General features: G+C 48.6%; 1 protein-coding gene across 1 annotated transcript in view; it reads right to left on the reverse strand.

The window, feature by feature from the left end:
• Positions 1-1,176: 1,176 nt before the first annotated feature.
• MFAP1 (microfibril associated protein 1) overlaps positions 1,177-16,551 on the reverse strand; it is a 59,136-nt gene continuing 43,761 nt past the window's right edge. The window contains exons 7-9 of the mRNA XM_069625184.1: positions 15,664-15,823; positions 4,510-4,599; positions 1,177-2,237 (exon numbers count right to left, since the gene is read on the reverse strand). Of these exons, the coding sequence (XP_069481285.1) occupies positions 2,055-2,237; positions 4,510-4,599; positions 15,664-15,823 (433 nt within the window). The 3' untranslated portion in view covers positions 1,177-2,054. The remainder of the gene's footprint in view (positions 2,238-4,509; positions 4,600-15,663; positions 15,824-16,551) is intronic.

Below are 16,551 nucleotides of genomic sequence, written 5' to 3' on the forward strand. Positions count from 1 at the left end.
GGTCCCCGCCCCTCACCCTCTTGTGGGGCTGAAAACCTTGGCGCTATCTTAGACTCCTTCCTCTCCTTCTCTCCTCACATCGCGGACCTTGCTAAGGCGGCCCACTTTCAGCTCCACCTCCTCAGAGGCATTCTCCCTTATCTCACCTTGCCCCAGAAACTCAATGTGTCCTGAGCTCTGGTCCACTCCAAGATAGACTACTGCAACAGCCTCTTCCTCAATCTACCTTTATCCTCCCTTCAACTAATCCAGAACAGTACTGCGTGACTTATCCTTGGCCTCGAGCCCAGGTACTGCATCTCTCCAGCCCTTAAATCTGTTACTGGTGGCTGTGAGGATCTAGTTGAAGTCCCCCTGCATCAACCCCAAGGCTTTCTGGTTCCTGGGACCCTGTTGCATCCAACTCTCCTCAACTCCCAGCTCGAACCCTTTCGGTCTTCTAGCTCCAACTCTCTACAGATCAGACGGTTCTCCAAGCAGAGAGTGGGCGGTAGATCGCTTTCGGCAGGAGCCTTCCTCTGCAACAGCCTCACTGCCCCTCTGAGGCTTCAGCCGGATCTCCTTCAGTTCTGGAATCTTCTCAAGACCTTGCTTTTCCCCTTCTTCCTTCCCTCTCCCCTGCTAATGCCACCCTCTGCCGCACTGACTGGCTGCCAGGTCAACCCCGAGTCATACAGGGCAGTAGGCCCCTCGTCGTCCAGTCTACCCCAGCACCCTCGTCTTCCTGACACCCCCAACAACATGCACTTGCTCTCGCGGGCCCCCGGCTAGATTCGCAGGGTGTGCAACCCTACCGAGCCTGGTCCACCCCTTCCTCGCACTTAAGGTGTGGTCCTCACTCCTCATATCACCTGGCCTCCCCTTAGCACTTGCCTAGCCCTAGGGGCCCTCTTCTTCCCCTCCTCCTGTCCCCTTGCACTTCTATTCCGTCACTTTGCCCCTCATTTCCCCCCGCCCTGCACTTCTTGTTACTGCACCTGCACGATCCGAAGGACACAAGGCCTAGTAGGACAGTTATTGTGGCTTCCTCCTCTCTCCGTTTTTTTGTCTTGTGGCGCCTTGAAAGCCCATTGATGTATAGGCGCTTTATAAATAACCAATAAATGAATAATTCCTAGTCATGAAATCCACATCAGCTTTCTCATCAAAAACACAAAAATATACTCTTAGCCTACAAATATTTAATGTGCAGCTTTTATTTAGGATTGTTGCTTTTCCATGTAAACCCTAATAAATAGCTGGTGAATCACTGTTCACGGGGGACAGGAAATACATTATTTACACCCCTCCTGAAATACACATTCACCCATGAAGCTATATTGCCATGGTTAAACACTTAAAAACCTTGAGAATACAAAATTCATACAGGGTGCAGTCTTTTGTAATAACTTCAGAGAATGCAAGATAGTTTACTTTTTAGGGCAGTTTAATCTTCCTTTGCGAGGTTAAGACTTGAGAATTCCTATCGCATTTAGGCATCCATCGATAAATAAAATGTTTCTACCGAAACTAAGAATGCTACATAAATACACAATGATGGTGGTTTCAAGAGAGGAGAACGGTGGTTACAGTTCTACACTAGGAAGAGCGCAGCCCCAAAACTAATAGAAAACTATTAATGGCGTGTTTGTTCCAGGACGAAACGGGTCAATTAACAAAAATATTACAAGGAAGCGACATTTGAAGGTTCCACATTAATGTGTCAAGAGTAGAAACTGCACAACACCTAATCTCTTTCACAGGATGAAACAAATTTTGGGATCCCCTGAAAGCCAAATGATTTAGGTCATCCTGTGAATTTGAAAAAGAACGCGGCTTTGCCAACTATACGGTGAAATGCATCAGAGACAAGACAGACAAAGAATGGAAAGAAATATTGTAATACAAATTCCATCCCCAGAGATTTATGTACAAAAGAATTCACTTTAGTCTTTATACATTTTCAGAACCATATAAAAATCACAAATAAATTGAAGTCTGCTGGAATTTTGCAGCAAGCGCTCAGTTTAAGTCTGTAATTGTCCAGGCGCTTTCCGAGAGGCAGCATCAATAGATTAGTTGTTCTTTCTCTTTTTGACTGATGGTCTTTCAAACACATCTCGCACGCCGGCTGCCTTGTGCTTGAAGAATTTTGTGTTCTGCGCACTTTCCTGTCCCCAGGCCGAATCAAAAGAGGTGGTGTCTTGATCCACCAAATGAGTATACTTTGTCCGTCCAGAGCGCCCAAAATTCTTGACCTAAAAACGTAGATAGAAAGAGATGAAGTCTAACAATATGACAAAAAGCCAAATGTAGGCTTGTCCCATGCAGTAGCTTCGCCTGTTGTCACCGCTAGAGGGAGCTGTTGCCCTAGGACTGATAGTGCTCTTACAGTCAATGAAAACCTGCACTTTGGCCCATGTACACAGGCCTGTACACCAATTTGATATACCACAATATTTCCCTTATGAAGGGCTGCATACTTAATATATGGGGCAATTGTTAAACGAGGTGGGATAAACACCCCTTACTTGTCCTCTTGGCGTAGCCAGAAATACAAGCGCAAGTCTATTGATTGGAACTACAGCCATTGCATTATTATCTAAAAATCTCGATTATCCAGCACCCAATGGCTAATCAAAGACAACCAAATGTCTGCTGTTCGAGGCAGATAAAGGAAAAAGCCAGAATAACCAGGCTTCCTGGCCTCTTTACAGTGTTATCTGCAACAGGTACTATAACTTGCAACGAAGGTGCCGGTTAAGAGCATTCAGATTAATAAGCAGATGGTTAAAGACATTTTTGTATCGCCAAACAAGCAGGGAAAAATGCCCTTGCAGGCCCAGCTTGCACGTTTATTAGCATGTAACATGGGCTTGCACAGGGTGCTCAGCATGTAACGTGGGCTTGCACAGGGTGCTCAGCATTTAACGTGGGCTTGCACAGGGTGCTCAGCATGTAACGTGGGCTTGCACAGGGTGCTCAGCATGTAACGTGGGCTTGCACAGGGTGCTCAGCATTTAACGTGGGCTTGCACAGGGTGCTCAGCATGTAACGTGGGCTTGCACAGGGTGCTCAGCATGTAACGTGGGCTTGCACAGGGTGCTCAGCATGTAACGTGGGCTTGCACAGGGTGCTCAGCATGTAACGTGGGCTTGTAAGGGACATGCATCCTTTGAAGGGTTTCCTCCCCCATGGATGACCCGACAGGAAGGGTAGTAAGAATTCTTTAATGGCATTTCAGAATCTGAGACCACCATGTACTTTTGTGGTGTAACGTGAATGGAATGTGTGAAAGGCTACATCAAAGCTTCAATTAATGCCTTCCATTCAAACCATGCCACATTTTCACTTATTCGTATGGCGGCAGGGCAGAACGTAACTTGCGTTTCTGCCACAGAAATGCTCCAGCATTTGAGCCGGCATGGATTTTCATGCCGATGTAAATGCTGGAGATCCCCCCCCCCCCATGGGTTCCGTCTGCATGCAGCCGCATAAAGCAGATAGACCCCACATGGATACATTGTACACGCTCACTGCCATACGCGTATATCGGGCAACGTGTAATTGTAATTAGGAACATGGCTTACCATGCACGCATAGTAAGCCATGTTTACAATTACAAATAAAAGCTGCCTGCCATGTGAGCATGTCAGGCAGCATTTCACTGGAATTGGTAGTACTGCTTGCCTACATGCTGCCTGTCATGCGAGTATTCCAGGCAGCGTGTGCACACTTTGCACAGCGTGGGGTACAGGTGGCATATACACACACACACACACACACGTGTGTACGCCACCTTTTGCAATGACACATTTGGTGGCTGGGAGCCGTTTATGCTGCAGTGCCAACGGAACTGCTACCCATCGCCAAATTATGACTGGAAGCAAAATTAACTCCCGGGAGTTTTGAACGGACTGAATGATGCTAGGTCCTTTGTATAGTTTAAGGCTTTTGTGATTACATACAATTGCTGCTAACATACAAAAAGAAGAAGCGGATTTCGCGGCTTGATCCGCTTGGACAGCATAACATGCTGAGAAAGTTGATGCAGATTAATGTATGAATGTGACAGAGGTTAGAAAGAATAATTAATGCATCTTCTGGGTGATGGACATCGCCGTGTATTGTTAGTCCTCAACCAGAAGCATACAGGCAGGTCCTAAAGTGCTGCAACATGTCATACAATGAACGCCAACACCCACAAGGAGTTTGTGTTAATAATTATAGGAATCTGCACCGTGTATACACCAAATGCATATTCTTGGCCTTAATGCCCGACTTATGTTGCTACTTTTCGGCTTCAATTTACATTAATGGGTTTGCGACAGATTTTCGTGCAGGATACAAATAACAATGTTGTGCTGCTGGTTCGACTGTAGGGACTAGATTTTTTCTTCACTTGCAATGTTTTTGTTCCAGAAAACAGCTCGAATGAAATCAGATTCGAAATGTTGATAACTGCCATGTAGACTGATGCGTATTACTCAGTGCTCCACTATTACAGAATGGAAATAAAGGGAACGGTACCTGCATGACTTTAGGCAAGATGGTCTTATTGAAATGATCTTCCAGAGTGGGAGCACTAAAATCACGCTTATAAACATCCTCGTCTTCATCCTAAGAAGAAAAAAAAAAAAACACAGAGCAATTAGTCATTCTCTTTGTGCAGTTCAATATAAAATGCATTAAAAACAAAGCATCTATTTATAAAGGCAACATAAATCGAATTCTAAAAACAGGCGTTTACCTTTGTGGTTTAACCCCTCCACCGCCACCCTCAGACTCGAGCAACCCAGAACCAAACACTGAGGTAACTCAGTAGAGAGCATGTGTAGAGCATTGATGCTACAATTAAGCAGTACTTGCCCCAGGCTCTCCATACAGGACGCCCAGAGTGCGGGCCCTTCTATAAAAAGCAAAGCGACGTGACCGGGTGTGCATGCATTTTCTAGCCAGGGTGTGGGCGAGACAGAGAGAGCCGACTTCAATGCCCAGGTGTTTTACATGGCGGAAGCCCCATACCATTTAAAAGAGCCCAACACCCTTTGCCCGGTGGTTGAAACATTTGGTGAATATGGATTGGCAGGCAATAGACACAGGGGTGTGAAAATCTTTTCTTGTGTACAGCATAAGCCCCTGACTCACAGGATGTTGGTGCATATCAATACTGGGACGGTTACAGATATAAGCGCCAATCCCAAGAAATTACAATGAAGCCAAAGAAATAATAGGAAAGAGTATTAAACCCCCACAGGTGTCAAGCACCAAAGAAATGGTTCACCACCCGGAAACGCCCAAAGCTTTTAAAGAATGACTTGAGTGCAATATATGGTGTTACTCTTATGTACACGAAAGAGTGCCCTTTGTAAAATAGTTTTCAACGTCACTCATGCCCACAGGGGTAGACATTTCTAGGCGCTATCCAGCTCTCAGTTCTAGCCTACACATGCCTGGTTAGCAGCAGCCGTTGAATCTCAAGGCCAACTAGTGAGATGACAAATATACTTGTGACATGAACTCGGTTATGGGGAATTTGTATAAAGGGAGCCGTAGGAAACCCCTAGAAGAGGTTGAAAGCACACTGGGTCCCATTCAAAGGGCACGGTTTGCATGATGTTAAGTTCTAGATCCATTTTACCCAGAGGGACCCTTCCCTCACTGTAATGTGTTGTCCTTAAATCTTAGCATATCCCTGTGCTTTTAGTATCAACTGAGCCGGAATAGGCCATCACTGTAAAAATATCCTGAAAGCCTGGCTGGCCCCCTTCTAGCAAACTAACGAGTAGAATTGGGCAGCCTGATGGAAATGAACGCCCAGCAGCTTCAACACAACATGGAAAGATGCAGAGCAATCGGAGTGACTTCAGACAGAACACTTACTTTCTTGGAAATCAATGATGTTAATTAAATACCGCTTATGGTTTCCCGCTTTGACGCACTTCCTTGCGTTCACAGAGGAACTAAGCAGAAGCAACTGCTCCAGTGCAAAAGAGGACACAGGGACCTTTCAACACTGCATTTCCTCAGGGATGGAAATAAAGGCAGAAGCACATTTATAGAGAATCTAAAAAGAGAACCCAGTGAGCGGGAGAAGACATCTGCAGCAAATCTAACGTAAACCAGAGATTCAAGAAAGGTCACATTGTCATGATATGATAAGGCATTTATAACGCGTTTATACACAAGTGTTTTGAGGCGCGACGAGGCAAGGGAGGGGCAACAGAGGGAAGACAGACAACAATCTCACTAGGCCAGGTGTCATTCAGATCACGCAAGTGCACGGGGAAGGAGAAAAGTGCAAGGGGGGGAAGGGAGAGGGGAAAGTGTAATACAGGGGAGAGGGGAAAGTGCAGTACATGGGATAGTAGAATATTAAGATAAATAAAGGGTCGGATGCTGGCAAGTGCAAGGTAAGAGCAGACATAAATGCTGGTGGGGGACTGTAGGGATACAGAATGCAGTCCCCAGGTGAGGGGGTTGCCAGGGAGGCAGCGGTGGGGCCTGGGCCCAAGGTCACAAAGGGTGGCCAGGTAGCCAGTGCAGTTTCAGCAGGGGAGAGGGGGGAAAGAAAGCAGAAGCAAAGAGGAAGGTTTTGAGGTGCTTCCAGAACCGGAGACGGTTCTCCTCAAGTTTCAGGGAGGCAGGAAGGCTGTTCCCGAGGGAGGCCCCTGCCGAGGAGAGAGATCTACCACCAGCTCTTTGCTTGGAAAAGCAACGGACCCTGAGGGAGTTGGAGGCGGATGAGCAAAGAGCTCGAGAAGGAAGATATTTGGGAAGAGAGAGTTGAAGGTATTGCAGCCCCAGTATCCCTTGTGGACAATGCAGAGGGTTTTGAACTTCATCCTCGCAGCCACTGGGAGCCAGTGCAGAGATTTCAGTCCTGGAGAGATACGATCCCTGTGCTTGAGGCCAAGGACAAGTCTCGCAGGCCTGTTCTGGATAAGTTGCAGAGGGCAGAGAGTAGAGGCAGGCAGATTTAGATATACGCTGTTGCAATAGTCCAGCTTAGAGAGAACCAGGGCTCTGGAGACAGTGAGCTTCTGGGGGAAGGAGAAGAAAGGAAGGATACCTCCGAGGAGGTGCACCTGGTAGTGTGACTTCTTAGAGACATCAGAGGTGTGAGGAGAGAAGGAGAGTGTGGAGTTGAAGATGACCCCCAAGGTTTTTAGCCTTGCAGGTGGGAGCAGGAAGAGGGCCAAGAGACGCCGGCCAGAGCTGCAGGGAAGGAGGGAGTGGGTGTGCCAATGAGTTAAAACTCAGTCTTACTGGCATTAAGGCAGAGGTTATTAGCGGCACACCAAGCAGTCAGAGATGAGGAAAGGAGAGGAGGAGGCTGAGGGTAGCCTGAAAATGAGAGGAGTATCATCCGCTAGGCACTGAATGTTGGGGCAGAGCGGCGATGCAGTGGGCTAGGAGTGCCAGGTATTGGTTCAAAAGCCAGGGAGAGAGGTTAGATCCCTGGGGGACACCACAGGTAGAGAAAAAGATATCGGAGGGGAAGGACCCCGAGTTGGATCTGGGACAGTCGGTCGGAGAGGAATGAGGTCAGCCACGCCAGAGCCTGACCAGTGATTCCCAGGTTATCACTGAGACGGTTGAGCAGGATGGCATGGTTGATAGTGTCAAATGCCAAAGAGAGATCAAGCAAGATGAGGACACACGGGGTGTTGGAGTTGAGGTTGGAAAGCAGGTCTTCATGGATGTTCAGGAGAGCAGTTTCCGTGCTTTTGGCAGCTCTGAAGCTAGACAGATGGTCATGAAGACAACCAACAGATTGAGTGTGGAGATTAAGCTGGGAGATGGCCAGTTTCTGCAGGAGCTTGCCCAGGAAGGGAGTGATGGAGATTGGGCGATAGTTAGCCGGGCAGGAGGGGCCGGCAGAGGGTTTCTTAAGAAAAGGTTGCACAAGGGAGTACTTCAGAGGGGATGGGAAGACTCCAGTGGCGAAGGAGTGATTGCAGAAATCAGCCAGGGCAGGAGCCAGGGAGTTGATATGGTCCTTGAAAGTTTGAGGAACAGGGGTGAACCTGTTTCAACAAGACTTTCATAGATTGGACTTGTCTAGAAACATTGTCTGCAGAGAAAAGGGGAAAGCCAGAGAAGGAGGGAGGGGGGTGGCTGCAGAAGGGCTGGAAGAGGAGCATGGAATGGAAGGAGGGAGGTGATAGGAGGAGAGTGAGGACAGGATGTCCTGAGTTTTAGAAATGAAGTGCGAAGCCAGTGCTGTACAGAGGGCCTGGGAAGGTACAGGAGAGGTACCTGTACCTATTGGCAAGTTTCTTACAGATTTTAAAGAGCTCAGCCGAGTTGTTAGATGCCGCAGAGATGCGGGCTTGGATAAGGGCTCTCTTCTTGGTGAGAGACAGAGCCGGTATTGCCTTTGCAGCAAGCGGCAGGCCAGTTTGTCAGAGGATGAACATGAAGCACGCCATTCCCTCTCGGCCACCCTGCACTTGCGTTTTAGGGCGACGAGATCCGAGTCATACCAGGAGTTACACTTGGCTTTGGGCTTCATGCAGATTCTCATGACAGGCAAGGATTCAAGAGTATCAGATATAGAAGAGTGGAGGATGGAGAGGGCTGTGTCAGGGTGAGAGACAGCCAAGGGGGGGAATTATAATGCAATTAACAAATTGTTGAACATTGTTTCTGACTTACATTCTAGAGGACTCCACATGTAGTAAGGGATTTAACAAAAACAAAACAAAAATTTCTAAAAGATATAACGTACTTTGGTGGGTGAACTTTCCAATAAAGTTATTAAAAGGATGCACAGTCAACAGAAAGTGAAAGACTAATTAGCTGCTCTGTCTTACGCTTACCCAGACTTGTCTAGGATGTACAAAAAAAATCCCAAAACGCACAAAGAGCCACATTAAAGTGAGTCAGTATTCTGGTGATTAATCCACCAAACAGAATTACTGCTACGTGATCTGGCAGAATTACAAGTTGTGGTGGCGGGGTCCATGTAGTCCATGCGACTCCATGGGGTTTTCGGCAGAATTACAAGCCATGGTGGCGGCGTTAGCTTGTAGTCCATAGGGCTTTCGGCAGAAGTACTGACAGTGGGAATTCCCGGTTCCGGCCTTTGACAGTAAGGCAGTGGAATTACCTCCAGCATTTTTGTTGGGAGGTTTTTCCTCCACCTTACCACAAAAGTTATAGTACAGCAGTACAGTAATGCAGTGGTTAACAGAGTTGCCACTGCCTTACCGCTGTTTTTACTGCAATGCGTGTAACGAGGCCCCAAGTGACTTATTTCTTAGTAAATTATGCAGTACAAGTTAAGTCACAGTTAGAAATAGCCAACACATGTATTGTGATCACATGCATAACTCTGTATGACACCAAACCCATTCCAGAGGCAGCTCCAGCTAGTAATCTATATTAAACAGCCCCAGCTCTTCGAAGATACGAGCAAGACCCAAATGCCTCACAGTTCTCAAATCCTGCTCGCCAACTAGAGGCCTACGAACACCTGGGGGCTTCAATCCGCCCAGGAGCGCCCTGAAGCAGCCAGGCGTTATTGGTTTTATTTATGGAATATTTATAAGGCGCACTATACAGCAAAACGTGTTTTCAGGTGTCACAAGGCAAAAAAAAGGGAGGGTTAGAGGGGGCGGGGGCTATAAAAATAACGGTTCTACTAGGCCTTTTGAAATTCGGATTGTGCAAGTGCAGATACAAGGTCAAGGGGAGTAGGGGGATACATGCAGGGGAAGAAGGTGCAGGGGAGGAGGAAGGGCCCAGGGGCTAGGCAAGTACAAGGGGATGAAGGGGGGTGGGGACCAAACTCAAAAGGGGTGTCGTCCCTCCAGGCTAGTCAGAAAAAGGGCCTGTATGGGCAGTGCTGCTTTCGGGTGGGGGCAATTAGCAAGGAAGGGGGAAGGAGGTAGAGAAAAGCAAGGTCTTGAGAAGCTTCCGGAACTTAAGGAGGTCTGGCTCAAGTCTGAGAGGGGCAGGGAGGCTATTCCAGAGGGAGGATCCTGCCAAAGAGAGTTCTACCCCCCACTCTCCGCTTGGAAACATTTCTCATCTGCAGAGAGTTGGAGATAGAGGACCGAAGGGCTCTAACAGGGAGGTATTATAGGGAGAAAGAGTTGGATGTAGCAGGGTCCTAGGCCCCAGACGGCTTTGTGGAAGATGCAGAGGGTCTTGAATTTGATCCTTGTGGTCACCTGGAGCCAATGGAGAGATCTAAGGGCTGGAGAGATGCAGTAACTGGGCTCGAGGCCAAGGATCGGTCTCGCAGTCCTGTTCTGGATTAGTTGAAGGAGGCAAAGAATAGAAAGAGGCAGATTGAGGAAGAGGCTGTTGCACTAGTCCAAACTAGAGAGAACCAGAGCTCTGGAGAAATTGAGTTTCTGGGGGAAGGTAAGGAAGGAGAGAATGCCTTGAAGGAGGTGAAACTGAAAACAGGCCTTCTGGGCAAGGTCCATGATGGGAGGGGAGCCAAGGAGGGCAGCCAGAGAGTGGGAGGAAAGCAGGGAGCAGGGGTGCCAATGACAAGGATCTCGGTCTTACTGGCATTGAAACAGATAGCCATGCACCATGCCTGAATAGCAGCCAGACATGCAGGAATGAGAGAGGAGGGAAGCTTGAAGGAGAGCAAAGTATCATCAGCATAGCACTGGAAATGAGTAGAGAAGGAAGAAATCAAGTGGGCCAGATGGGCAAGGTAAATGTTAAAGATCCACGGCGACAGCATACAGCCCTGAGGGACGCTGCAGGTAGAGAGTGAGATGGAGGAGAGGAAAGGGCCCAGTCCACCTGGGAAGGACGTTTTGAAAGGAAGGAGGCCAACCAGTCCAGTGCAAGGTCGGTGATCCCAAGGGTGTTGTGATTAATTGTATCGAAGGCAGAGGAGAGATCAAGGAGGATGAGAACAGAAGAATAGTCAGAATCAACTTCTCCAAGTGCTTCCCTAGGAAGGAGGTAGTGGAGATAGGGTGATAAGTTAGCCGGGTAGGAGGGGTCAGCAGATGACTTTTAGGAGAGGGTGCACAAGGGAGTGCTTGAGGGATAGTGGAAGGAGCCAGTGACAAGTGAGTGGTTACAGAAATCGTACAAGGCAGGAGCGAGAGCGGAGATGTTCTTGATAGTTCTGGAGGAGCAGAGGAGTACCTGTTTGGAGGAGACTTTCATGGAGCGGACGACTTTAGAGACCTCATCTGGTGCTATGGGCAGAAGGAGAGTATAGGGGAGGGAGAAAGGGGGGGGCAAGGGAGGCCTAAGCAGGTGGGGGGGGGGGCTTGAGGGTGAAGACAGGATGAGGGGGATGAAAGTGGCAGCAAAAGCAGCAACTGACACTCGCTTCATCGGTCAAATGAAGGTGAAGGCGACTGGCAGTGCGGGCAGAGGCTTGGCCAGGGAGCCCGAGATCTCCAGATGAGAGGAGAGGGGGGCATGGTCAGACCAGGAAAGTTGTGTGGTGAAAGGGTTAAGATCGGGATGTCTGCTAAGATGAGTGCATCCAAGGTGTGTCTGGCTGAGTGAGTCGGACCAGAGGGAAGAATGGTGAGGGAAAAAGATTCGGAAGTCGCGGAAGAGTACAGTGGCCGCATCCGAGGAATCAAGATGAATGTTGAAGTCTCTGAGCAGTAGCAGCTTGGAGGTAGAGGTCATGAGAGAAGAGGTGAGGTTAGCCCGTTCGAAGAGGGAGAGCATGCCAGGGGGTCTGTAGATGGTGGCAAGAGAAAGCGAGAAGGTAGGTGAAACACTAAGCCTGCAGACGAGGCATTTGAAGGAGGAATAGGATTGAGTCGGTATTATGGAAGCAAGAACCCATTCAGGGAACATCAGGGCCACTCCGCCGCCAGACTGGTTTGGCCTGAGTTTGGAGAGAATCTTGTAGCCCTCCGGTAGAAGTGTCAAGAGCAGTGACAGAGCTGGCATTGAACCAGGTCTCAGTAAGGGCGAGAACATCAAGGTCAAAGTCTTCAAGAAGGAGATGTCGGCGGAGTGTTAACTGGCAGAGCAGGCATAGAATGTAGCTAAGTGAAGCACATTACCCCCTTTGAAGGTTTTCCGAGGTGGTGTACAGGGATGTGTTACTCCAGTTGGTTGTGGAGAAGGGGCTGGGGAGTGGCAGAAGGAGACATGGCAGGAGAAGTAAGGAAGTTAATGAGAGATGGAAGACGCCCATCAAGAAGGAGGTTGGGCTAAGAGCCCTGGGCCATGACAGTGCCATTCTGGTAGACATTAATGATGCACCTGATATGACTCGGATCTCGTCACCCTTAAACGCAAGTGCAGGGTGGCAGAGAGGAAATGGCGTGCTTCATGTTCATCCTCTGACAAACTGGCCTGCCGCCTGCTCCAAAGGCAATTCCGGCTCTCCGTTCTCACCAAGAAGAGAGCCCTTATCCAAGCCCGTATCTCTGCGGCATCTAACAATTCGGCCGAACTCTTTAAAATCTGCAAGGAGCTGGCCAACCCTGCTGCAGTCTCTACCTCTCCTGTCCCCTCTCAGGCCCTCTGCACGGCACTGGCCTCTCACTTCATTTAAAAAACTCACGACATCCTGTCCTCACTCTCCTCCTATCACCCCCCCCCCCCTCTATTCCCTGTTCTTCCTCTGGCCCTTCTGCAGCCACCCCCCCTCCCTCCTTTGCTGCCTTTCCCCTTTTTTCTGCTGACGAGGTTTCGAGACAAGTCCGATCTATGAAAGTATTGTCAAAACACGTCCACCCCTGTTCCTCCAAAACTATCAAGGACCACATCGACTCCTTGGCTCCTGCCCTGGCTGACTTCTGCAATCACTCCTTCGCCTCTGGAGTCTAATCCTTCCTGTCTGACATCTTTTTCTCTACCTGTGGTGTCCCCCAGGGTTCTAACCTCTCTCCCTGGCTGTTCAACCAGTATCTGGCTCTTCTTGCCCACCGCATCACCGCTCTCTGTCCCAACTTTCAGTGCTACGCGGATGATACCCAGCTCATTTTCAGGCTACCCTCGGCCTCCTCTTCCCCTTCCCTCATCTCTGACTGTCTTTCTGCTATCCAGGAATGGTGTGCCGCCAACGACCTCTGCCTTAATGCCAGTAAGACTGAGATTCTACTCATCGGCACACCCACTCCCTCCTTCCCTGCATCTCTCTGGCCGGCCTCCCTTGGCCCTCTCCCTGCAAGGCAAAAAACCTCGGGGTCATCTTAGACTCCACACTCTCTTTCTCTCCTCACATATCTGACGTCTCTAAGAAGTCACACTACCAGCTGCACCTCCTCAGAGGTATCCTTCCTTTCCTCTCCTTCCCCCAGAAGCTCACTGTCTCTAGAGCCCTGGTTCTCCCGAAGCTGGACTACTGTAACAGCCTCCATCTAAATCTTCCTGCCTCTACTCTCCGCCCTTTGCAACTCATCCAGAACAGGACTGCGAGACTTGTGCTTGGCCTCAAGCCCAGGGACCGTATCTCTCCAGGACTGAAATCACTACACTGGCTCCCAGTGGCTGCGAGGATTACGTTCAAAACCCTCTGCATTGTCCACAAGGCCTTCTGGGGCCTTGGGCCAAAATACCTTCAACACTCTCTTCCTAAATATCTTCCTTCTCGAGCTCTTCGCTCATCCACCTCCAACTCCCTCAGGGTCAACCGCTTCTCCAAGCAACGAGTTGGGGGTAGATCTCTCTCCGCAGCAGGGGCCTCCCTCTGGAACAGCCTTCCCGCCTCCCTGAAACTTGAGGAGAACCATCTCCAGTTCCGGAAGCATCTCAAAGCCTTCCTCTTTGCCCCCGCCTTCTCTCCCTCTCTCCCCTGCTAAAATCGGCAAACCTGCACTGAATCTGCAACTGGGCCACACACTGATCTCGGTCCTTGCCCAGCCACTCTTCCCTGCACTGCCTACCTGCACTACGGGACTATCTCTGTATCCTACGGCCCCTCCTCCCGGCACTTGCCACCAGCTGGCCCTATTATTTATCTTGTATTCTACTAACCATGTACTGCAATTTCCCCCTCTCCCCTTCCCCTTGCACTTTTCCCTTTCCCCTCTACCTTTGCACTTTTCCCTTTCCCCTCTACCCTTGCACTTTTCCCTTTCCCCTCTACCCTTGCACGATCTGAATGACACCTGGCCTAGTAGGATCGTTGTCTGTCTCCTCCTGTTCCCCCTGCATCATTGCGCCTTGAAACACTGGTGTATAGGCGCGTTACAAATGCCATATCATATCACCTAGAGGATGGGAAGTATGCCAAGAGAACTTCCCAACTGTTTCCACCATTAATGGGCGAGGATAGAAACCATATGAGGAGTCCACAGGCCACGAGAGGGGAAGACAAAGAGGATATCAGTGATAGGCTGCCTGGAGGAACAATGGACGTAGGTGTCAGCAATGGGCAAGCCTGGATTGGAGACCAGGAGTGCTTTCTTAAATGGATTTGAGAGAGGTAGGAAAGGTGATAGAGTAGCAGTTAGAGGAGATGGAGTGCACCATGTTTGCTGGTGGGTGGGGGGCAGATAGAGGGACTGCACAATGCACGAGGAACTCACCAGGCAGCCTAGTAGCACATCAGGCGAAGAGCAAATAAATGAATAAGTCAGTCATAGGTAAAGAGGGATAGGGCCTAGGTTACAACAGGCAGCAAAGAGCAGGACACCAGGAAGCGAGACAAGGAGGCAGAGGGGAAAAAAATGCAACCAGCAATTGCAGGTACAAACAGATTTGACTTTTCAAGAGGGAGAGGGCACCCAGAAATAACATTCAAAGTAAAGGTAAAAGGCCTAGCAATTAAACACAGTAGTATTTGACAATAGTACTGCAATTTGACATTGACGAATAGGTAGAAAGCCTAACACTTGAGCACAGCCAGTGGATTTAGAGCATCCAGGTAACACTGGTAAAATGCCAACATTTGTACAAGCCAACAGATTAAAAAACTTCCAGATTTGATTTTCAAAGTTACAGGTAAAAAGGCAGCATTTGTACAAAGCCAGCAGATTCAGAACCACCCACGTTGACCATCTAGAATAGAAATGAAGAGCTTCACCAGTTACACAAAGCAAGCAATTGTCGAGCAGCACCCAAGTTGGATTGTGGTGGTCTCAATAACAAGAATACATGCAGAGAATAGGCAGGTAGGAGGCAATTGCAGAGTTTGTCGTCACAGCTATAGCAATGCATGGGATGAAAAAGTCAGGTATCCAAGTGTCTGGTGGAAGTTGAAGTATCAGGCCAGTATGACATCTAGTGAGGGCAGGTCCAACCAGAGAAACACTTCATGTAGAATGCCAGGTAGCAAAGTAACTGGTAGAAAGTTAGTGGTTCTGTGTAGTTAGTGGCAGTTACAATTTGCACGCATTGTAGCTGGTGCAGGGAGAGGTTAGGAACAAGGCTACCACAAGGTTACATGTCAAATCCTTGCTCAAGCACCACCTTGTGAATGGGGATGGAGATACACCTCACCTACCACCATATTTCTCTAACTCCTTGGCTTTACCCATCTATAAAACCAGCAGCTCCTTCTGTCCCTCAGTGCACAGTCTGCAGCGTGCCTCATCTGGTCCCCGCTCTAAGTTTCATTTTATTCATTTCTTTGGCTCGTTATGATCTTCCTAATGTACGCCACCCACTGCAAGACCGCCCGACCTACTGTATCCTCAGCATGCAGTACTGGTCTAAGCAATTTGTTCCTTCAATAAACGAACTCCAAAATGTCCCCATCAGAATATCTGGAACATAACTTACCATGAAAAAGGCTCCTCTGTGGTAGTACTTCTGCAGGAACTTGTATTTTCCCTTCAAAGCCTTATTGGTGATGACCTTGCCATTGGCTCGGAGCTCAGCCCGGCGCTCTTCTTCTGTCATATTCCTCATGCGCTCAATTTCAGCCTTCTCTTTCTCGATCCTAAGAGAGAAGGGCAAGGATGGCCAATTGTTGTAAAACACAAGTTGGGAGCATTTATTAGTTAGAAGCTATGAATTGTAATCCATAACTTTGAAACAGTAAAAAAGATGTCAACGGATTGGTAGGGAAACACGGGTGGGGCTGGGAGGCTGCTGTCACATTGATATGAAGGTTGCAGCCTCTTTGTGTCAGAACCTGAACCATAGTTTGATACAAATCAACATATTTGTGAAATGAGTGCAAAGTTTCTAAGAGCAACAACTGATACATGTGCACAGCTGAAGCCAACAACGGCCAGAACTGGCTTTTTCCTGCAGTACAAAAGTTGGATGTTCTTCTACAACTTGGATCTGAAGAGTGTCATTTACTCATATGTATCCACGAGGCTAACGACAAGACCGCACAGACACATGATAATGCCAGCCTGGCACTCTTAGATCTCTTCCTTCATGCCACTTAGTATTTGGGAGAGGGGCGGCGACAAGGTGTTCTTGTACAGAGAGCCGAAGAAAAGTGTTGTTTACTTGCATCAGCACCAAACCCAAAGCTAACTGGGAGCTTGAGACTTAGCAGTTACATACATATGAGGAAAATTGCAGAAAAATACATGTGGGAATATTACATCGACAAGTGGAGGAGAGACCAAGGTTACAGGGTGGTCAGACAACACAGGCAAATGAGGAGAGTCATAACCGGTCCCTGGTTACAGAAGGGTCATGTGAATCAGG

This window comes from Ambystoma mexicanum, chromosome 11 (genome assembly GCF_040938575.1).
Source record: "Ambystoma mexicanum isolate Mex_15411 chromosome 11, UKY_AmexF1_1, whole genome shotgun sequence".
Lineage (NCBI taxonomy): Eukaryota > Metazoa > Chordata > Amphibia > Caudata > Ambystomatidae > Ambystoma > Ambystoma mexicanum.